General features: G+C 42.9%; 1 protein-coding gene across 7 annotated transcripts in view; it reads right to left on the bottom strand.

The window, feature by feature from the left end:
• Positions 1-24,073, bottom strand: part of CAPRIN1 (cell cycle associated protein 1) — a 2,078,829-nt gene that overhangs the window by 766,379 nt on the left and 1,288,377 nt on the right. For all 7 annotated transcript variants that reach the window (XM_044082838.1, XM_044082839.1, XM_044082842.1 and 4 more), the window contains one exon: positions 7,357-7,464. In XM_044082838.1, coding sequence (XP_043938773.1) covers positions 7,357-7,464 — 108 coding nt within the window. The remainder of the gene's footprint in view (positions 1-7,356; positions 7,465-24,073) is intronic.

Here is a 24,073-nt window from a genome sequence, read left to right as displayed (position 1 = left end):
GTTGGAGTCAGTCCTGTAAGGGCATAGCCTGCTCAGTATCATCCAGGAGAGCAGGTGCAGCCATACAAGTGGAGAAGGTGGGTGGGAAGGAATACTACAACATGGAAGAAAGGGACATCTATGTTATGTTAAGAATTTACACAACTTTCATATGTCGTCCTATTCCAATGTTGCAGTATTCTACTTGTGGGCAAGTGCCAAAGCTCACTGAGGAAATGGAGGTGGCCTAGAAGAAGATTCCAGGAATCCATCTAGGATAGCCCTGGCTAACCCCACCTTGGCTCTGGAGATATGGTCCAGTTTGTAGTACTTGGTGAAGGTGTGTACTGAGGACCAAGTGGCTGTCTCAAGTATGGAGTTGGTGTCTAGCCCTTTAAAGAAGGCTCTAGAAGAAGCCATTGCTCTGGTGGAGTGGGCCTTGACATTGCCTGCAAGGTCTTAACATGGTGTAGGTACCAGACGGAAATGGCGTGTGAGATCCAGACCAAAATGGTCTGCTTGCTCACAGCTTTCCCCAAGGCCCTGGGGTGGAAGGAGACAAACAGATGGTCTGATTTTATAAAGGGTTTGGTTTTATGTAGATAAAACCTATCTTGTCTGTGGACGTACAGGGAACGTAGTACTCTCTCACTATCCCCCTGTGGGTTAGGAAGTAAGTGGGCAGGTGGATGGGGCTGGTTCAAGGATAGCTTATTCACTACTTTGAGAATGAATGAATGACGGGTTTTGTCCTGAGGGTCCCCTGTCCATGTGGAAGATTAGGAAAGCTGGTGTAGCCATGAGAGCTTGCAATTCTTTAACTCTTAGGCAGCCTCCTTCAACTCACTACAGAAACAAGCTCACAAACTACTTTATGAAAGGATGACAATACCCACTGCTGGACATGTGAAAGGGAGCAAGGCTTAACTCATTCACTCCGGAGCAACTCAGGAAAAGCTGCCTGCTTAATTCCACCATAGGAACAACAGTGCAGCCTGAGCTCATTTTCAGAAAATCCATTTGTAATACCATACAGAAAACAAATGTTCATAACTCTTTAACTATAAGAGCTAGACTAAAAATGTAAACGCAAAAGTTGTTCAGCAGACACTGACCTTTCCAACAGTGTAAATGTTGATAGTGCATATCAAAATCATTATTAAATATTTGGCAAGGAAGGCTGATATTGTGCATATTTTTTTACCTTTTTGGAAAAGCAAAGCACAATATCTTGGTCAATGTACCATGCAGACCCATACAATTTGAATTTAATTTGTTAATATGAATGTCAGCTTTAAAATGATACCTTAACCATTACTGTGGGATGCTCTTTCTTGAAATATTCACAGAAATATGATTAATATATTATTTCTCATAATTGATAAATACACAAAGCATAGTATCTCATCACCTGTAACAGACAGAGCCTACATATCAGTGTAGAAGTTGTGCATCTGAATGTCAGCTTCAAAATGATGCATCATTTGTGTGATCACCATGTTCCCTTGCAAAGATATGAGCATAATAATGAGAAGTATTGTAAATGTATAATTTTCATAATTGTACAAGACTAAACAAACTGTGATATTTGTGCATGTGTACAGTGCACAGACACAGTTCTTTTACCATGTTGTAAGAAGTAACACTATCTTCAAAATGAGGTATTACTTGGCACACTGACATGCTCCCTTGCAAAGTTATTTACCAAAATATGAAAAAAATAATAGTTTCCATAACCTAATTCCAAACAAACTTTGATATCTGCATATGTGTCCAACGTACAGGAACAATTATTTTACCATGTTGGAACCAGCAGTACTGTCTTCAAAATGAGGTATTACTTGGCACATTCAGATGCTCCCTTACAAAGTTATCTACCAAAATATGAAAAAAATTAATAATTTCCATAACCTAACTCCGAAACAAACTTTGATATCTGCATGTGAGTACAACATACAGGCACCATTCTTTTGCCATGTTAGAACTATCAATACTGTTTTCAAAATTAGGTATTACTTAGCACATTCAGATGCTCCCTTGCAAAGTTATTTACCAAAATATGAAAAAAATCATAATTTCCATAACCTAAGTCCAAAACAAACTTTGATATCTGTACAGGTGTACAACCTAAAGGTACAGTTCTTTTACCATGTTGGAACTATGAATACTGTCTTCAGAATTAGGTATTACTTAGCACATTCAGATGCTCCCTTGCAAAGATATTTACCAAAATATGAAAAAAAAAATCATAATTTCCATAACCCAAGTCCTAAACAGACTGTGATGTCTGCACATGTGTACAGCATACAAACACACTTCTTTTATCATGTTGCAAGTACTAACACGGTCTTCAAAATGAGTTATCACTTGGCACAATTACATGCTCCCTAGCAAAGGTATTTACCAAAATATGAAAAAAAATCATAATTTCCATTACCCAAGTCCTAAACAAACTGTGATGCCTGTACACGTGCACAGCATATAGACAGACAGTTTGACATCTTGTAAGTTATAAATACTGTCTTCAAAATGAGGTATTGCTTAGCATGTTGAAATCTTCCCTAGCAAAGTTATTTAAACTATGAAAGAAATATCATAGTTTTCATAACCTAAGTCCTAAACAGAATGAAAGATTTCTACATGGGTACAGCATACACACACTGTCTTTGTAATGAGGGATTACTTAGCACATTGGCATGTTCCCTAGCAAAATGCAATAAACTGGAAAATGAGAGAAACAAACTAGTGTGTGTGTGTGTGTGTGTGTGGGGGGGGGGGGGGCAGGAAATGACTCCACATAGACAGAAACACAAACTGCTTGTGCATTCATCAATGTGATAATGACTTCTAGTTGTGTGAATAACAGTATCAGCTGCTGAGAGCTTTACCTGACAAGTGAGAATGACTCAGTGTTATACTGTAAGTGCACCTATTGTTAATGTGATAATGACCTGCATTTCATTCCTGAAAGGTTCTGCATGCTCAGACACAGGTAATAATTGCTGCACATAACCTGTGGAAGAACCCCACTGGCATTTGCCTGCCAACTATTTGCAAAACAACAAAGGCACATTTCAAAACATCAATGTCGGCCAGTCGAGAAGCAGATGACATTCCCATAAGAAGAAGCAGGCAAATACCAAACAGGTCACCCCAACTGTCTATGATAGACAGAACAGTACTAAAACCCTGTCCCCATGCATGGCCCTTTGTCCAACTGTCATATCTGGGCCTGTTCTTACAACATACTAATACTATCTGGTGTAACAGGAATAAGCTTTGATCAGTTATTTCTTTATATCACACACACACACACACACACACAAAATATCCTGCCAACCTCAAAGTTCCAGTAATTAAACCTTTATAGTAAAATACATCTTGAATAAATTCCATAAAGTTGCAGCTTCTGTTATTTTCTTAATCAATTAGTCTTACTGTCCTTCCACCTTTTCCCTTCCTACTAAAACACCATCTAAACTCCTTCACTATAAAATAAATATCATCTAACTTAACAGGATATCCTAAAACATTACACTTTTTCTCTATTTAGGCTTAATCCTGCACAAATTATTAGCATTTTTGTACATCACAACCAAGCAAAACAATACCGCAACCCATCTCTCCCCTTATTCATCTTTATCTGCTCACTAACTGATCCATTCATTAACAATTTAATTCATGGCCTCTTATAAGTTGTTCCTGATAAGGAAATAAATCTCTCCCAAATCATAACTCCTTAGCATTTCCCAAACTTTTCTATGACTGAAATTATCAAATGACTTAGCTGTATCACATGTAGCCATTTTAACCTCTCCTTTCTTCAACATTTTATCTGCAACTTCTGTAACCATAACGATCATTTCCCTTACCTGTTTTCTGTATACACCATAAAGCATCACCTGTTATTCCTCTCAAAGTCTAACTTGCAATATTTTCATTAGTAACTTGTAATCAAAGTTGCACAATGAAGTAAGCCTCCAGTTTTTTTCATTTCCCCTTTTTCAATGTAAATTTAACTGCTATGTCTACCATCATTTCATTCTTAATAATATTCCTTAACCATTCATTCAATAGCTCTTCCAGCACCACTTGCTCTTTTTTCCAATTGGACTTCTATAAAACAAAAAAAAATACACTATTCCATGGAATCCTAGAATACTGTCACCTTTTTTATCCATAGGTACCAAAACACATATAAGCAAATAGCTGTCATGTATGCTTCTCCACCTCAGAGCATGCAAACTTAACCAGCCTTCATTTCTGCAAATAATTCCCAACTACAAGAATCAAAACAATGTCTGCAGCATAATTCCAACAATAGTGGTCAGATAGAATCCCCTGTAGCACATTGTCAGACCTGTGCTTATTATTCAGCCACAACGTTTTTTCCCCCTATAACTGACACCCACAGTCCAGCTTGACAATAACACTCAGCCAGTACAAAAAGTTTAATCACACTACTAGACAGCCACCTACCTGATATCTGTTTTGATGATCCTTAATGCTGATACAATCAAATATGTCTGGCATTGAATAATATCTGGCAATCAAATATGTATGGGTCTAACTGAATAATACCTTTGACAAACAGGTCAGTAACCCACATCCCAGAAGGCTTCTGATCTGCCTTACCAACCCCATGTCAAACATCAATTCACTAAAAAACAACAAACAAAATGTTCAAGACCTATTCTATTAGCATAATAATGAGCGATAACTCTATACACACAAAGTACTAAGCGTAAACCAACCTCACTGGGCGTCAACAAACAACTACAGCAGTCTAATTCAGAGAAACCCTATACAGCAACGATTCCACGTAAGGAAGAATGGAGGTGGGGGCGCAGGATGTACAATTCCAAAAGTGAGAACATGTCATGCGCTTGTACAACTGAACGAAATGGCAGGAAAAATACTTCCCCATCTTCTATAAAGGAGACGAATGGAATTATGCTTACAAAACGCAATACCACGGTAGTCCTCCACTCCCTGGCTTCCACTGTAGCTCAGGCAATCCAGACACTTCCCAAGCATACGTGCTCTTTCCGGATACAGAAACTGTATCGGAGCCAAGCAAACACAAACAAAAACAATGTAAACAGCCAAGGGAAGCAGTAAAAGATGTAATTTCTTATCTAGAGACACCATCAAAAAAAAAAAACATTACAAAATGAGATACCTCAGCCAAAAATTAAAGCAAAGAGGTTTAGGCATTCATATGACAACTGCTGGTATTTTACAAGAGAGAAACGAATAGGCACTTAGAAGTGTTACCCAAATGAGGAAAGGGAGAATAAAAGATCGTACGTTTAGCATTCTTAACACATTAGCTGGGTCGAAATAACTGCACTGTATAGGCTCACCCGGGAAAACAGGACCACGCATAAGCCGGGCTGTAACTTGAATAATTCCAGTTTTTACACAAAAATTGTAAACCTAGCACTTACGAAAAGATAAGCCGCTCATCGACTGATCAGAAAAATGTAGGCATTCTTTTAAGCTGTTCCCCCTTAACACCACTGAACAGGCCATTTACAATATCCATGGAAGAAAGCAAAGTACCTGTTGGCAACAGCATTAGCTAAACAGCTGAACGAGTTCTGTGTTTTTAAGAGAATTATGAAATAAACTCAAGACTGCTTAACATACCTAACTATCGTAATTACATATGGGAAGAAAAAAATTACAAACTCGGATCGAAAATAATATACCACAAAAATAAATCATATAAAATAAAAAAAACATACCTAATTCTTTCTTCACAGTATCTTACCCACTAAAACAGTCAAAATCACGTAACACAATTGAGTTATGTACAAATCTGATTGGCTGCCACCGCTTCATCTCGGAAACGCTTTGCTGTAATCTCAAGAGCATTCCGACCCGATTTACTCATAAAAGTCCTATTGGACCATCAGTTAACTCCACTCTAAATCCTAAGTTGAGAAGGTAACTAACAACATTCAGTTACTTTCTCAACTTATTTTTCAACAATATCTTCAAATTAGGGCTGTAAACTTACTTGCGCTACTGGAAGGCACTCGGGGTTAACATAATGGAATTCCTATCTTCTCATGGCGCACTCGGTGTTAAGCACAGAGGCGCCATGAGAAGGTACTCGGGGTTAATGAGTTAAGATTGTGCCTGCTAAGGCTGGCATGCAGAGAAGAGAGAATGGAAACAGGTCTGATGCTGGTATCACATTTTACCCCCTAAACATGCCATTCTGCACTCATGACTTAAGCTCCATTCAGGCACTGACCCACTTAATCTGATATCTAGTTCCCGAATTAGGAGATGTGGCACTTCAAGACCCAGTCCTCCTGCCTAGTTATCATAGACCAGTCAGTGTACTCCACTAAGCCTAAGTAAAAACCTCAAGACAATGGGACCACAGCTGTAAGAACCCTTGACTTGAAGGTAGATAACACAGACTGCCAGCCTCTACACCCGTAAATCAAGGCTGCCAAATTTGATATCCAGCTCCCACCTGAAGTGGCATTTATATACCAACCCTAATGCCAAAAATAATAATTTACTCAGGCAAAGGACTGAGGAGGTCTTGAGATTTTGTTTGTACAAGATAGGCATAGTTCTTTCAGGATCAAAAGGCCAATTTAGGAACTGACTTAAAGGATGACTCTTCTGACCTAACCTCCAAGCTTCATTCCTTCAAAAGCACTCCGAGGCTGAGGCCTGGGGTTACAAGTTGGATGATCTTGATAATATCAACGCAACCATTTTCCTTGCAATGATATACAACAAATATCCATTCCGCAACTGGTACTTAAGGCAGTTTCACATGGTGCGCTCCCCAAAGAGAGTATACTCACTAACAGTATGGGTGCTGATCAGCAGTTAAGACAGTTATGGGGGCTCTTTGGTAAAGTCTGTGCACTTAAGTCTACAATGTGCATCAGGACTCAAACAAGATGTGAAAGCATTGTAAATTAACTGCTGAACTTAGGAGTAGGTGTACTTACGTAGTCAGTAAATGATATAGCAAGTGGATGCTACAAGAGATCATACTCCCTCACTGTGGGAGCTTTTGACTAAAATGCTTAATTTGGGTGGTGGATATCATCCTGAGATTAAAAAAAATGTACAAATGACTTGTAGTATTCATTAAGAAGGATGCATAATATTAGACATGATGCTATTTTTGGCACAGAAAAAAAAAGACATTCTAAGCTAGGGTTTCCTTACAACTTTTCTCCACTTTCGCAATGTGAGCCCTCCAAGTCATGTGACAAGGACTGCTATTATCATAATGCACCAATAAGAACAGACCCTGCTGGACAAAAGCAGAAAAGACTTTACAACTTGCTGGCAGAGAATAGCTCAAAGCTGAGACACATTTTTATGCATATTTACCTGGATGGGATCAATGGAATCTTTCTGCGGTCGTTCTGTTGTATGAGAGGACTGGTACATTGGTTGTGGTGTTGTATAGCCTTCAGATGTTGATGATACTAATGCAACCTAAAGAAAGAAGCACATTTTACTATGAGTAAAGGAGAAAAAAAAAAAAAAAAAAAAAGAGTCTACCATGAAACACAACATGCAACTCAGTTTATAATTCTGAATAACTTGTTTTATCTCACACAATGTCGTGGACGTCTCATGAAACTACCAATAATTCCTTGCAGCCACTTTTAGGACAGCAGATTATAGTTTGATACCTTAGGTAGAAAGCATTAAAGAAATCATGAAAGCGTTAAGAGGAGTTATGCAGGGCAATAACCGCTACCAACTATACTGCAAAGGTATGAACAGCTGCCCCCTTCTCCATCTCTCTTTATAAGCTAGAGTTAAATTCAAAGGACTGATACTCAACTCACCAGTGCAGGGGGACAAAATCTAAGTAAGACTTAGACGATCAAAAACTTGCAACTTACCCAGGCACTGAGGGAGTTAATGAGAGAAACAGTAGCTGACGCCACCTCAATCAGATTGGGGGTGGGGAGGCAGTCAAGACTGCACCCAGTGCTACCACCTACGGAATGTGGGTGGTGCACAGCATGCAGCACGTAGATACAAGATGGATATATGAACCTGGCTTTGCCAATTCATGTCAGCCTTCATGGTGTATAAACAGAAATGTTTACAGTCAACAATGGATGGCAGAGCAGGCCCTCATCTGCAAACATGCATGGCAGCTACCAAAGGAGGGCTAAGGGCCACAAAATGGGAAGAAAAAAAAAAGAATGGTGGCTGCCTGGTAGACCGTACCCATCCATCCTCCATGACAAACAGACTACGCAACCTGGTGGACTTCGAGAAGGTCACAAAAGCAACAGATGAAGGCAAAATGGTTCACACTGCCTACTTTGTTGACCAGGCCAAGGCATATGACAATACCGCACTTGAGCACTGTTGACAAACTCAAGTGTTTAGGTACAAACCCGTATTTAACCTGGTGGATAGCCAACCGGCTCACAGACAGGACCCAGAAAATTAGAATGGGGGGGGCCCACTTCTGCAAAGAGATCAGTCATAAGTGGAGTCCCTCAGGGAGTGTCCCCTGGTCTGCTCCTTTTTTGGCATTTAGTTCTCTTAAGTCAAGGCCAATATCAATAGTCTCTGGCGGCGTAAATTTGCATATGATTGCAAATTAGGAGCTGTCACTGCATACCACACTGACACAAATGTTCTCTAGGAAAGGCTGACACAAACAACTGGTGTCAGAGCCACTGAGAAACTAAATGCCAAAAAATGCATAACTGTATCCTTTGGGAAATTATCTACCCTTGATAACCATCATATTGACAACACACCCCTTAGAGTTGACCCAGTAGCTAGGGACTTCGGAACACAGTAAATCTAGCCTTTGACCATCACATGTCTATAGTACTGAGGAAATCATTCCATTTTGCACAACTTCTAAACAAAAATATGGCATCTAGCTCCAAGAAAGCCACTATTCCACTGTATTCAGCATTAATCAGACTATCTCAAGAGTACAATGCCCCTACTGGTATGTTCCTAACCAGGCATTTCCAACAACTGGAATGTCCAGAGAGATTGCTGACAAAATACAAGGTGTAAGTAAAATGTCCTATGCAGACCACCTCAAGGTCCTATCCCTCTACTCCATCTACTACAAGCTGTTGAGGGGAAATCTATACCTGGCATACAGGGCTCTGTCAGACCCCACTATGATGGACCTCCTGTACATCCAAAAAATTAACAGCACCAGAATTACCCATTTAAAAGACTTAACCTTGACTGTGACATAACTGACTTGCTAAATAAACCGGTATGTATCCCAGAAACTACCCCATCCCTGGAACAGGCTCCCCATCCTTGTGAAGCAGCATTCCTCCCTAACTCAATTCAAGAGCAACTTGGACGACTGGATGGGGAACAGGAAATTCATCCCTGGCGTAGCATCAAAGTCTCTAACAGACACAGGTAACCTGTAAATGGTTCATCTCCCAGGCCCCTACTAGTAAAAGGTTTCATCACCCAAGCCTCCTGCTTAAACTTAACAAGGGTGCCAGAACTTGTCAGAGATTTGGGATGCATGTGTAGACTTAGAGGGGCCCTTGTGGTCATTAGCCTAGTAAATACCTATGAACCTAAAAGCTTAGAAAGAAGAGAGGAAGATGGACCATTAGGGCTCTCCAGGAACCCATGGAGAATGTCTCTAGCGAAGACAGGTCTAGCTCTGGAAATAATATCTAACTTACAGTGCTTGGTAAATGTATGCATTGAAGACCAGGTTAAGTGCAAAGAATAGAGTTAGCATCCAAATACTTGAAAAAAGCACCAGAAGAAGCCACGGCCCTAGAAGAATGAGCCTTAACAGAAGAAAAGCTCTTGCCATGGAAGGCATAACAAAAAGCAATGGCTTTAGAAATCCAAGAAGAAATAGTTTGGAAAACAGCCAAACCTAAGCATCTAAGATGAAAGGAAGTAAACAGCTGATCTGACAAAGTTTTGGTGTTATCCAAATAAAATCTGGGTTCTCTACCTTCTGACTGCAGAGAAGGGGGGGGGGGAGACAAATGAATAGATTAAGAGACTACTCATTCACCACCTTGGGCATAAAAAGATTCGTCTGAAGAGACACTCTGTCCTTATGGAAAACTAAAAAAGGATGGGTTTGAGGCTCAGACACCCATCTGGCAGAAGTAAGGGCTAAAAAAAGTACAGTCTTCCAAGAACAATGCTGTAAGGAAGCTGAAGCTGCAGGCTCACAAGGAGCCTGGGTCAATTTTTCAAAAACAAAATTAAGATCCCAGGAAGAGGGGTAACGCTTATGGGGAGGTCTAAAATGAAGGGTGATTTTAAGAAAATATTTAACCTCAAATCTAGAAGCTAAAAGAGGTGATAAAGGCAAATAAGCAGAGATAGCTGATAAGTGGGCCTTAACAAGAGAATAAACCAACCTAGCATTGCGTAGTTCACACAAGACAGAACCAAAAGAACATCCAAGGAAAGGCACCAAACAGAAAACCTCTTCCATTTAGATGAATAGGGTTTCCTAGTTATGGGCTTCCTGGACTCCTGCAGGACCCTAAGCATGTCCTCAGAAAAAAGGTGTCTGCATGAAATCAAAATCCCATCAAACACAGGGTCAGTTCAAGAATGGACAGGTGAGGATGGCTGAGAGATCCCTTTATCCTGTGTGAGTAGATCCACCCTGCAAGGTAACTTCAATGGCTGCCCTTGGCTAAATGCAGAAGAGGGAACCAATGCGGTCTGCTGTGCCAAGAGTCACCGGCAAGATTTTGGGAACATCGTTTTGTATTTTAAACAAGACTTTTGGAAGGAGGACATGGGGAGGCTAAGGAATAAACAAACATCCTACTCTAAGAAAAAGAGAGGGCATCCACCTTCCAGATCAAAGAACCTGGGACTCTAGCACAAAAAAAGAGGACGCTGTTTGTTCACAGGGGAGGAAAATAGATCTACTTGAAGTGTACCCCATTGGTGGACAAAGTCCAGAAATACATCCCTGTGAAGGATCCACTTGTGGGATTGTGTTATGGTCCTACTCAGTCTGCACAATGTTGTGCCCAGAGGAAATATAAACTGCCTTAAGACTCCCACGGTACTAGCTAGTTCCCACACAAAAAGAAGCTACCCTGCAAAGGATGCAAGATCTAATCCCCCCCCCCCCCCCGCTGACATACCACATCACTGTGGTATTGTTTGTAAACACAGAGACCCAGGGGAGTATAGTGTGTGAAAAGCATTAAGAGCCAGAAGAGCTCTCAGCTCCTTGACAGTGATGTGGTCTTCCCTTTGCCGAGGTGACCAAGGACCCTACAAATATAGAGAAATGAAGGATGCTCTCCATCCATCGGAAGCATCTATAAACAGCTCCTGAGAAGTAAGAGGGGTTGAAAAGGGAGCCCTAGGATTGAGAGTCAACTACTGAACCCACCCCACTGGAATTCCAGCTTGAGGCATGGAGGAAGAGGAACCAAGTAGTCCAGATCATCAAAATGCTGAAGCCAAACTGACATTAAAAAACACTGAAGTTTTCTCAGGTGGAGATTAGCAAAAGGGAGCACAGGAATGGTGGAGACCATAAAATCTAGAGCTCTCAGAAACTCCCTTGTAATTAGGACCAAAAGAAGAAGGGATCGAAACAAAGAAATGCCAGCACTGGAATAGTCTGGAGCCTACACCCCAGAAATAAATGACTCTGTGAAGGAGTCAAAGGACCTTTGGAAATTTATAGTGAACCACGGATTTGTAGAAGGGAAATGGCAAGGTGAAGATGATGCAGTAGAATCTCTAGAGTGGACACCTGAAGCAGGAAATCATGCAAGTAGGGGAAAGACTTTTATCCCCTTTAGCCTGCAAAATGCAAGCACAGGAGCAAGGCATTTGGTGACTACCTTTGAGGCAGCAGAAAGGCCAAAGGGCAAAGCAGAGAAATGAAAATGGCAGGAAGCAACAGAGAAATGTAAAATCTTTCTGAAAAGCAGATGAACAGGAATGTGAAGATAAGCATCCCTGAGGTCCACAGACACTAGAAAAGCCTGAGGAAGCAGCAGACAGAGGGAACACATTCTGAAGGGACAATATCTGAAAAGGAACCTTTACAAATATATTCAAATTAGATCAGTCTAGAATAGGTCTCCAAGTGCCCTCTTTCCTGTGAGCCAAAAGCATTTTGGAGTATAATCCTTTAACCCTTTGATAAACGAGAATGCCCTAAACAGTTCCCTGAGCGAAAATATCCTGAAGCACCCTGAAACGAAAGCCAACTGTTCCTTAGGGGGTTGAGGAATGCCCCAGAATGGGGGAAGGGATTTCCAGACCACGCGAGACCCTAGGAGGATAAAGGAAATAACCCATGAATCCTGAGTAATATTAACCAAACTGGAAGAAAGAGGGAAAGAAAGAGAAAAAGGAATTCGACTGAAAACAGGACAGTCAGACAGCACCTTGTTAGAAAAAAACATTTCTGGATCACAGGAATCTGGGTAGCTTTAGCAGAAGCCCTTCACCCCGCTTACCCTTGGGAGGAGGTCGAGAGTCTGCGGAAAAAGGATGGCTTATTAGGGTAATTTCTTTGAAACTTAGGCAAAGAGGAACCAAACATGTTTAAGCTCCTGCAAGGCCTTGCCCTTATCCAAAAGAGACTTAAATCAGCAGCAGCTGTACCAAATAAGTGTTTGTTATCCAGAGGAGCATCCACCAACTTAGCCTTAGTATCATCAGACAAAGGCTGAAGCCGAAGCCAACAGTACCTCACTACAGAACCAAAAGCAGCAGCTCTGGAAAAAGCATCTGTTGCGTCAAAAATGCACTTAATAGAATGGCGAGCCTCCTGAGAAGAGGTCCTTAACAAGGAAAGAGAAGTCTTCCCTTCAGGATCAGGAAGGTCAAAAATAACCTGTCAGGCCTGAGAAAGAAGAGCCAAAATATATCTGAGTCTGGAAACTGATAGCCCTAAAAGCCAAGATAACAAAGGTAAAAGCCTTCTTACCCAGCCTTTTCACAGGCCGACTGTCTATCAAAAGTTAGAAGCTTTGTAGAAGACAGTAATTAAGATGGCTTGTCAGATGCCACAGACACCACAGAGGGGTCAAGCTGAAGGACATCTATAAAGAAACTTGCAATCCTGAGGCACCCTGTAAAAAACAAATTTTTTTTTGGGGGGGGGGCTGGGAATCTGGAGCCTTTGACACAGTAGAAAAGGCATCCAACAAGGCAGACAAAGCAAGAAACAGCAGAAGGTCTGAGAGAGTCAACTTGCAGAAGCTCGTAATACTGCTTCTGCACCTCAGAAGCCTGAGCAGAACCCCATTTAAAAACTTCCATCATGGAAATTGCATCCATGAAGAAAATCTCCTCAAAAGCAGTGTCGGGACTACTAGATGCTTTTTCCTTAGAACCACAGCCCAAAGGGAAAGGAACCTGGGAGGAATACGCAAGGTATTCCTCACCTGAATCCACCTCTTCCTCAGAGGAATCCTATTCCCAAGGCCTTTTAAGAGGAGATTACAACTAAGGTGGAGCAGGAACAGAGACTCCTTGAAGAGGTTTCAAAGACAAAACAGCATAAAACAAACACCCAAGTGAAACTTTGCCATTCACTCTGAGTGTCCCTAGGAGGAGAGACATGCCCTACCCCAAGGGATGTCTGCCCTGTAAAACTTAAGGTATGAATGCTGGCCGACATTCTACAATCACAGTTAGAACTTCCTTTCTAACCAAAACCTGAGGAACACCGCTAAGCCCTTCGGTACTTAATCAGCCACAGTTCCCCCTGAATGTCCAAAGCAGATATCAGCCAAGCCTCCAAGGACGTGCATGAAGTCAGATCCATGCCGGTCTCCAAAGGGGTCATGGCGGAGTAATCCAATGGAGGAGGTAGGTGAACCTCCAGGCTTTCACTAAGCTTGGGAGAGACATCCGGCAGAAGTGGTACAGCAGAAGAATCAGAATGAGACTTCTTGGTCGCCTCATTCACAGACTAAGATGTTCAAAGTGGGAAGGTCCCTCCATACTGCCTTTTGCTAAAAGCTTAAGGCGTTGATTCTCTAAATACAAAGCCAAACAGGAAAGCCAACTAGGAAAGCTTTTGGGATGAAAGCCTGACAAAAGAAAAGGATTGTATGGCCGTGGAAGCATACAGACCAATTATGCACTGCTTGCGACGGTCTTTATAGGGAATGTCTACTGCACTGCCATTTACCCTTTCTGGATGACATGAAACCCCACAAGCAACAAACAATAGGAAAAAAGCTAAGAGCAAAAACCCCAACGGGGCACTTATCTTACAGTTTGGTGAACCAGCAACGAAGCAGGAATTCAGACAGATGATCAAACGATGGCGTTCGGACTGGCGGCAAAGAAGTCACCTTTATGCCCTACGCCATATGAGGGAAGCAAATGTGTGACGTACGGCGTACCTTAAAGCAACCTAAAGGCTTTGGTATACTGGCTAGATGTCAGGCCATCCTTGGCAGGAGATCCCCAATTGTAAAGGATACTGCAAAAGTGAAATGGAAGGACATAAAAAAAAAATATTACACAAACAGGGAAGTATCATCTGACAGTGAAGTCAACAGCCCATTAGAACCTTTAAGTATCAGACAACAGCAGGCAAAATTGCACTATATAGCCGTCGCCAAGATATGACAAACCTAATAAACTTACTACTACTAGTAAATGGCTTTGATCAGCATCTTGTAAAACTTATAAAAAAAAACACACGCAAGGCCACAGAGATTCCGACAAATCCAGGTCAACAACTTAAAACGTAATATCAGCACCTTTGTTTTATTTTATAACAAAACTTCTTCAGATGAAGTGAACCAAACACACCCTGTTTAAATACAATTCTAAAAGGTCATGTCACAACTTTTTTTAATATCATATGATCAGCTTAAAATTGTTACAGCCAAAAACGTAAAATCATGTCATCAGCTTTAAATAATGAGACAGCTGAATACCCTGAACAAATCATGGATTAAGTCAACATATTCAATAAGTTCAAAATTGAAGTAAACAAATATCAAAGGCTGAATACCGGAATACATCAAACCTGTAAAACTTTCTTTTAGCAAATAATACATAGTTTTATGTAAGAGCAATTATTAAATAGTAAATGCTATACTGAGAAAAAAGGGAGCAATATAATCTTTCAAAAGCTTAGTTTTAAAAGACAGTTAACACAAATCTGGTCATTAATCCCTGGCCAAGAACTTGCAATAAGTGTGAGCTGCCAATATAAAGAAATGTGTAAAAATCTTACCATAACCACAGATGTCCTTCTCTTCCATGTTGCAGTATTCTGCACGTGGGTTTACCCTTCAGTCTCATGTACGTACGGCCAAGTATCCAAAAGCTTTCAGTCCCTCTGTGGTGCGTGAAACATCTGACGTAGGCAAGATTTTTTGGTCCATAAAGGTGATGTCGGCACGCCCCAGGCCCTCAGAACAGAAGCCCCAGTCTGAGCCAGTCCTATAACGGCAATGCCATATCATTGCCATCCAGAAAGGGAAATCATTAGCTGACAGGAGGGGAAGGAATACTGCAACATGGATGACAAGGAAATCTATGGTTATGGTAAGATTTTACACAACTTTTCTGTCCTTCTATTCTCATGTTGCAATAGTCTGCATATGGGTGAGTGCCAAAGCTCACTGAAATTGGGGTGGTCGTCTAGAGGCAGACTTCAGGAATCCATGAAGGATAGCCCTGGTGAATCCTGCCCTGGATCTGGAGATGTGGCCAAGTTTGTAGTGTTTGGTGACGGTGTGGACCGAAGACCAAGTAACAACTTCCAGGATACTAGAGGTATCCAGGCCCTTGAAGAAGGCCTCTGAAGAGGCCATTGCTCTTGTGGAATGAGCCTTAATTGTACCCTGTAGAGACTTACCATGGAATTGGTAACAGAAGGTGATGGCTTTGGAGAGTCAAATAGAAATAGTCCGCTTGGTCACTGCCTTCCCTGGGACTCTGGAATGAAAGGAAAAAAAGATGGTCAGCCTGTCTGATAGGCTTGGTGGTGTGCAGGTAGAATCTGATTTGCCTGTATACATCCAGGGAATGCAGCACTATCTCACCTTCTCCTTGTGGGTTTGGGAAAAATACAGGTAGTTGTATGGCCTGATTGAGGGACAGGTCATTAACTACCTTGGGCATGACGGACAGGTTAGCCCTGAGGGTGACCCTGTCCTTGTGAAAAACTAGGAATGGAGCAATAGCCATAAAGGCTTAGAGTTCAGCCACTAAACAGTTTTCCAGGTTAAATGCTTAACTTTATCAGCTGGCTCAAAGGGTGGTAACATAAGCTACTCGAGCACGTAGTTAAGGGCACAAGGCGGGGGAGGTTTCTTCGGGGGCTTAAGGCAAAGTACCCCCTTTGAGAAGAGTTTGTAAGGAAGTCTGGATGCTAATGGGGGATTCAGAAGCAGGCACGCAGAAATAGTAGACAGATAGCTTTGATGGAAGAAGAAGCCAATCTAGTCTATAGTAGCTCTCACAAATAGGACAGCACTAGAGGGGGTTTGCTAAGAAGCGGGTCCAGCTTGTCTTATGACACCACATAATGAATAGTTTCCACTTTGAAAGATATGATTTTCTTGTATTTGGTTTCCTGGCCTCCTGCAAGACATTGAGCACGTCCTCATTGTAAAGGTGTCTGATTGGGATCAGAATCTTATCAGCCACATGGATAGGTGCAAAAGCTGCCACTGTGGATGGATTAGTGACCCCTTGCTCTGTGTGAGAAGGTCCACGCTGGGGGGTAAGCTTGTGGTGAATGCCCTTAGACAAGTGTAGGAGTAAGGGGAACCAGTGCTGTTATGGCCAGCAATGAGTCACCTGTAAGATTTTTGGGTTGTTCTGCTGAATTTTTAGCAGGACATTCTGAATGAGTGGGAAGGTGGGGGGGTTGCATATACCTATTTTCCCTTCCAGGAAATTGAAAAGGCATTTGTTGCCAGTGCCTGTGGTTCTGGTGTCCTGGTACAAAAATCCAGGAAGTTGCTTGTTGATGATGGAGGCAAACAGGTCTATTTGAGGTATACCCCACTTGTGGACCAGGTCAAGGAAGACATCTCTCTGAAGCATCCATTCATGGTTATTTGTGCTGGTTTTGCTCAAATAATCTGCCTGTGTGTTGTGGAGAGAGGGAATGCACGTCACCTGCAGAGTGATTCACTGTGAGGTGGCCAATTCCCACAACTAAAGGGCTAGTCTTCAGAGCAGTTAGGACTTGGTCCCTCCCTGCTTGTTGATAGACCACAGTACAGTGGTGTTGTCTGTGTATATCAGAAGTGGCCCATTTTGTAAGACAGGGAAAAAAGCCTGGAGGGCTACAAGGACTGCCCTCATCTCTCTGGCACTGATGCGTTCTGATTTGAGGTGCTGCGGCCACAGGCCCTACACCTGTCGGTGGCCGAAGGTGGCTCCCCATCCCAGGTCTGAAGAGTCTGGCATGCATGACCTGAGTGGGTTGAGGTGGCTGGAGAGGAAGGCCCAGGCTGTGATTTACCCGAGCCAACCACCACAGTATTCCCTTTGATTAGACGGGGAAGAAGGGGACACAATGTGCTCCAGAGGCTGGTTGTGTTGCTTCCTAATTGACCGAAAGTACCACTTTAGCTTTCTTATGTGTAATCGTGCTAAAGGAAGCATGGGTATGGTGGCTGCCACGTAGCCCAGACATTTTAGGTACTGCCTTTGCAGTCAACACTGTGGAGTGAAGGACCAGGTAAAGGTGTTCTGTGAGGAAACTCACTTTTGGTGGGGATAGGTATGCCTCCATGAGATGTGAGCGGATCCTGCACCCAAGGAATACAAGTTGAATATGGGATTTTAGGTTTATCTGAAATTTCAGTGATTGAGGGAGGGTCATGATGAAATGGATGTGCCCTTGGAGGATTTCTTGGCCGATAGCCTGGAACAGCATGTTGTCCAGGTAGGGAAATATCTGTATTCCCTTTGTCCTGCAGTATGTCACCACAGGTGCCAGGCATTTGGTGAAGACTTTCGGTGCACTGGTGAGTCCAAAGGGCAAAGCAGAGAACTGCAAGTGAGAGGGAAGGCTTGACTGGGATGTAGAGGTAAGCATCCTTTACATCTCAAGTAGCCAGGGATCCTTGTGGAATAGAGAGGGAAAAGGGTTGGCAGAGATAGCATTTTGAAGGTAGGGACTTTTAGAAAAAGGATGAGATAGAAGAGGTCTAGAATTGGTCCCCAGGGTCCGTCCGTCCTTCCTGGGGACCAGGAAGAACCCTGAATAGAATACTTCCTTCCTGGGGACCAAGAGGAGCCTTGAATAGAATCCTCTTCCTTTTGCAGTAGAGGACATTCTCTATGGTACCTGATCTAACAGGGTATGGACTACCGGTTGCAAGAGGTGCAGCTGCTGAGCAGGTGGTCAGGTATGCCTTGCCCTATGGAAGGTGATATCCAGGACATAAATTAACCGTTTTAAAGTATGGACAGGACCCACTTGTCTAACGTGAGATGGGTCCAAACTGGGAGACAGTGAGGCAAGTGGACAGTGGTACAGAAGGAGGGGGAGGAGGAGGCAGGGGTGGCAGGTATTCAGATGCTACCTGCCCTGTCCTGAAAAGGAGTCCTCTGGATAGAGGGAGGGGATACTCAAGCTGGAGGGGCTTGTTTGTGGGCTTACAAGGCCTTGAAGGAGAAGGGTGGGAGTGCTTTCTAATAAACTGGGTTTTGGCTGGATAGCTTCTGTGAAACTTAGGGACCGTGAAACCAGTAAATGTTTCAGGTCCTCTATTTCTTTTCCCTTTTGTTGCAGGGATTCAAAAAGGTCTGCCATCTTAGAACCAAAGAGTGCAGCATTATCCAAAGGAGCATCACTGAGCTTCACCCTGAAATCATCTGACAGAGGTTGTAGGCGAAGAAAAGAACATCTGCGTAAGGCAGATGCAGCTGACATGGCAGGAGAGCGCCAATAGAGAGGACAGTGATGCTTTGGTAGGGGAGTCTGGAATATCTACCAGGTGTTTGGTGGCAGATTCTAAGAGGGACAAGGTATACTTAGTGAAGTGGGTCTGATAGTTTGCAGCTCTGAAAGCCAAGGTAGCAAAGGTACCGAGGATATAAAAAGTTTACACACCCCTGTTAAAATGCCAGGTTTTTGAGATGTAAAAAAAATGAGATCACAATAAATCATTTCAAAACTTTTCCCAACTTTAATGTGACCTACAACCTGTACGATTCAACTAAAAAAGAAACAAATGGTCTAGAGGAAAAAATATAAAAAATAAAAAATGTACAGTATGCTGGTTGCGTAAGTGTGCACACCCTTAAACCAATACTTTGCTGTGTGTGCACACCCTTAAACTAATATTTTGAAGCACCTTACGATTTCATTACAGCATTCAGTCTTCTTGCACACCTGCCATAATTTAGAGAGACTCTGATTAATCCCAAATAAAGATCAGCTGTCCTAGTAGGATTTTCCGGACATTTACTCAGTTGCCTGCTACAGCAAAAGTGATGGCTTGCAGAGAGCTTACAAAGCATCAAAGGGATCTCATTGTTGAATGGTTTCAGTCAGGAGAGGGGTACAAAAAAATTTCCACAGCATTGGAGATGCCATGGAACGCAGTGAAGACAGTCATCAAAAAGTGGAGAAAATATGGGACAACAGTGACGTTGCACAGAACTGGACACCCCACCAAAATTGACAAAAAGACAAGATGAAAACTGGATAGGGTGGCTGGCAAGTGACCTACAGCAACACAGAAGGAGGTACAGAAATTTCTGGCAAGTACTGGTTGTGTATTACATATGACAACAATCTCCCGTATTCACCACGTCTGGACTATGACGTAGGGTTGCAAGACAGAAGCGTTTTCTTAAATATATCCAGGCCCAGCTAAAATTTGCAAAAAAAAAAAAAAAGGTTATGTACTCACCACAACTTCCATGTGAGTTGTTCATCTTGCCTTCACTCACAGATGGGTTCAGAGCCAATCCTCGGCTCCGATTCGGCCAAATACAAAAGCTCGAGGATTTTAAGCAGCTCGTGGCCTACTCCCTATCCCATGATGCAGTGGTGCCTCCCTCAGATATTGTTTGCAGCCCACTATATTGATAGCTAACTACCCTGGAAAGAAAAAAATAAGAACACAGAAGATAAAGGCACAATATCACCAAGATTTGTCTTTACTTCCCGGCCCTCAATAAATTCATGGCAGGGGGCTGGTGGGTGGGACGTAAGAATGAAGGCAAAATGAACAATTCAAAAATTAAGTATGGGGGTTTTGATGGATAAGGCATATAATTCCAAGACGCTTTGAGCAGAAGTAATAGCTACTAGAAAGATGGTTTTCCATGACAGGTATTTCAGGTCACAGGATGATGCTGGTTCACAAAAGATGATTTGGGAAAGAACAAAATTTAGGTTCCATGGTGTAGCGAGAGATCTTATATGCGGTCTCAATTGAACAGTACCGTTAATATAGGCTTTAGAAAGTCAATGGGACATGACAGAATCCCCTTGATCTCAAATATGAAAATTAGAAAATGCTGCCAATTGAACCCTAATGGTTGCTGCAGCCACCCCCCCTCATTAAATAGCTTGGTCAGAAACTCTAAAATGGATGAAATCAAAGCCAAATATGGGTCAACATTGATTTGGGACGCCCATATGGAAAATCTTTTCCATTTACTAAGGTATAGCTTCCTGGTAAATAATTTATGAGAGGGTATTAGGATGTTCTGAGCTGCAGGGAAGAGATTGTGGAACCTGGCTTGGAGCAGCCAAGCTGTCAATCTGAGGGTACGAAGTGCAGGACGAAGAGCTCCTGATGAACGAATCAGAAGATCTGGAAGTGGGTCTGGGATCCATGGTTCTTCCAGTAGAGGAGGCTGAAGAAAGGGGAACCAAATCTGACGAGGCCAATAAGGAGCTATAAAAATGATGGTCCTTCCCAGAGTCCTGGCTTTCTGTAGGAACTTGAGTATCAAAGGAAACAGGGGGGGGGGAGCGTAAATGAGACCCAGGGGCCAACTGTGAAAGTGTGCATCCCTTGGGGTATCCCCCAGACTGGGGATTAGGGCAAAGTAGTTGCTGCATTTGGTGTTGGTGGGGGTTGCAAAAAGGTCGCAAGGCTGGCCCTATCTGCGGAATATCCTTTCTGCTACTACTTTAAGGGACCACTCGTGAGGCAATAAAATTTGTCCGCTATCACATTGGATCTCCCCTGGGATGTGCATTGCTACCAAAAAGCGCTGTGTGAATATTGCACACTGCCATACTCTCAGGGCTTCTGACATATGGGATTGGATCTGGTTTCTCCTTGTTTATGTACCAGATCACCAACATATTGTCCGTCTGAATTGCAATAGTCCCTAGAGAAAGAAAGTGCAAAGCTAGCTAGTACAACTCTCATCTATAGGACATTGATAAGCAGATGAGCCTCATGTTTCTCTCATGTGCTTTAGGCTGTACAACCCTGAAAATGCCCCCAACAACCCATCAGAGGCATCCGTGGTCACACTGGCAACAGGAGTATTGTTACTTGAGAAGTCACCCACCAGTCAAGATCCTTCTTGCATGAGTTCATTATAATCGGATGAGACACTGGAAGTTCTTGAAAGGATCATTGTGTGAACAGAAGCCATTGCAGAATCCACAAATGCATTAGACTGAAAGGAATGACAATGATTGCTGCAGCCATTGGCCCCCAATAACTTGAGCACTGTTAAACTAAGGCTTTTTGTTTTGAAATGGAGGTTCAGAACTTGTTGAAGGTTCCCAACTCTTTTCACTGGAAGCTTTATGGCCATGTAGATGGTTTCGAGATCTGCTCCTATGAATACGGTACGTTTGGATGGCGATAAGGCAGACTAAATTTATGGTAATGTCCAATTGATGGCAAATATCTACGTTTGTATCCCTTGCTTGTACAAGTCGATGCTTGGTGGTGGCGGTGAGGAGCCACTTGTCTAAGTATGGAACACCTGGAATCCTAAACATCTCAGATAAGCCATGACTACTGCCATGCATTTTAACACTCTGGGGACTGTAGTGAGACCAAAGGGCACAGCTTGAAACAGAAAATGACTGGCTCCCAGCCGAAAGCGCAAATGATGCCTGGATGGTCTGGCCATTTTTATGTGGTAATACACATTCTGGAAATCTAATGAGCCCATCCAATTCTCTCCCTAGAAAGGGAAGTATAGACTGTAGCGTGACCATCAGGAACTTTGTTTTTTTGACAGATTTGTTCTGCTGATACCCAAAATGGGTCTCCAGTCCCCTGTCTTTTTTGGAACTAAAGAAAACCTTGAGTAAGTTCTGGATCCTCAAGGATCTGCTGGGAATGGTTGGATGACTCTTTCTAGCAACCTTGCAATTTCTATGGTTGCTTGCTCCCTGTGACTGGGTGGAACGTCCGGGATTTTTCTCACAAAGGGTGGTAAAGGGAATGGAGTATCCTCTGGATATTACGTTTTGTACCCAAAAGTCTTGTGATTTTTAGCCAGGTGTCTGCATACAAAAATAACCGTCTCCTGACTGCCTCCAGAAATGGACAGACGAGCCTCCTTTCAGGAGTGCTGATAGGGCTTTCCAAAAAAATGATAACTGTTGCCCTGATTTTGTGGGCCCCCTCTGTCGCGTGGATGGCGTTTTCCATTACTGCATCTTCCTCTGCCTCTACAGTGGTTTCCACCATGTGTGTCAAAGAAAGCTCCTTGGGATTAACAGAACCACATCTACCCACTTTTCCTACCTTTAGGATAAGGTCTGGTAGGGGTGGAAAAATGGACTTATACACCAGACAATGTCTTTCCATCTTGCTCAATCCTGGTAAGCGTTTCCTTCATTTTTAGTCCAAAAAGGGATGAACCATCAAAGGGGGTGTTAAAGGATGACATAGGGCTCCGCAAAGGAACAGAAGCGCATCCAAGGTCTATTAAGAGCAATTCCTGTACCTGCTGCCCTGCTCGTTCCATCAGCTGCATAGAAAATCAGACGCATGGAAGAGTTAAGGGAATTTAGGGTAGCAAGCTGGAAAGCTACCTTGTCCGAGACCCCAGCAACTACTGCACCCTGTCCGGTAGTTCCCAACTCCTTAAGATCTCTGTGTAGTCTAGTAAAATAGGTCAGGGATCGAGGAGTAAAGGCTGCTTAACTAAACATGCGCTTTCCGTATCTAACCATGATCCTAGAATCCCTATTAGGAGGATGAACAGATGTAGACATCTCTGACAACTCCTTTTTGGTGGCTGCTGCCACCACCATAGCAAAACGGGTACTCCCTTCGTAAGGAAAGCCTTGCCCTGCGGTGATGTTATGAATTTGTTAGGCCTCAGAAGGACAGGTTCCATGGTATCCGGAACTCCCACGCCTTTCAAGAAAGGTCTATCAGCTCAAAAGGTGGAGTCACTCAAGAGGTGGAGGGTTGAGACTCGAAAGCCTTCAGGAATACTAACTCATCATCATCAGTAGGGTTAATGGGCTTCCATCCTACCCTCTGTTTCAGGATTTCCAAGATATCACAGAAAGATCTTCAGAGGGCGACCCTTCTGACTCATCTAAGTCAGTATCCGATGTGATGGATTCCTGTGGAGAATCCAAATGCGTAATCTTGCAAAGCCGCTTCCTGGGAACTTCCTCAGCGGGAGCTTGTAGGGAGATCCCGGAAAAGCAGGGTTCACCCAATGGGGTGACCTGAGGTTCTAGGTCTGTAAGGGATCAGTGAAACAGAGGCAGATGCAGGCGCTTCAGGGAAAGAGGTTTCTGAAACAAATAATGTGGATGCCAAAGGGAACAATGCTCTCCTCATGGCATCGAAAGCCCCGCTGCTCAGATCCGAGGCAGGCAGTCTCTGCGGCACCAAAGCAGTGGGCTTTGAGCCTGAAGTAGGTGCAGAACTCTCCTGAGCCGAGGCCCCAAGAGGAAAAGTTGGAACTGACAGGTAGGTACGACTATACTCTCCGGACCAGAGCGGCGAGGGTTGGCTCCTAGACTCTAAGGTCGGTACTGGGAGACTTTAAGGTAGGCACTGAAGTCACAGCACAGACCCGTAAGGAATAGGGACTCCGGCAGTTCCACAATAAGAAGCTCGGAACACTCTGGCACCGAAACTTCGGATCAATTCAGATATATATATATATAATT

This window comes from Protopterus annectens, chromosome 9.part0, assembly GCF_019279795.1.
Source record: "Protopterus annectens isolate FY-2018-M chromosome 9.part0, PAN1.0, whole genome shotgun sequence".
Classification (NCBI taxonomy): Eukaryota; Metazoa; Chordata; order Ceratodontiformes; family Protopteridae; genus Protopterus; species Protopterus annectens.
This window is presented reverse-complemented; position numbering and strand designations above follow the sequence as displayed.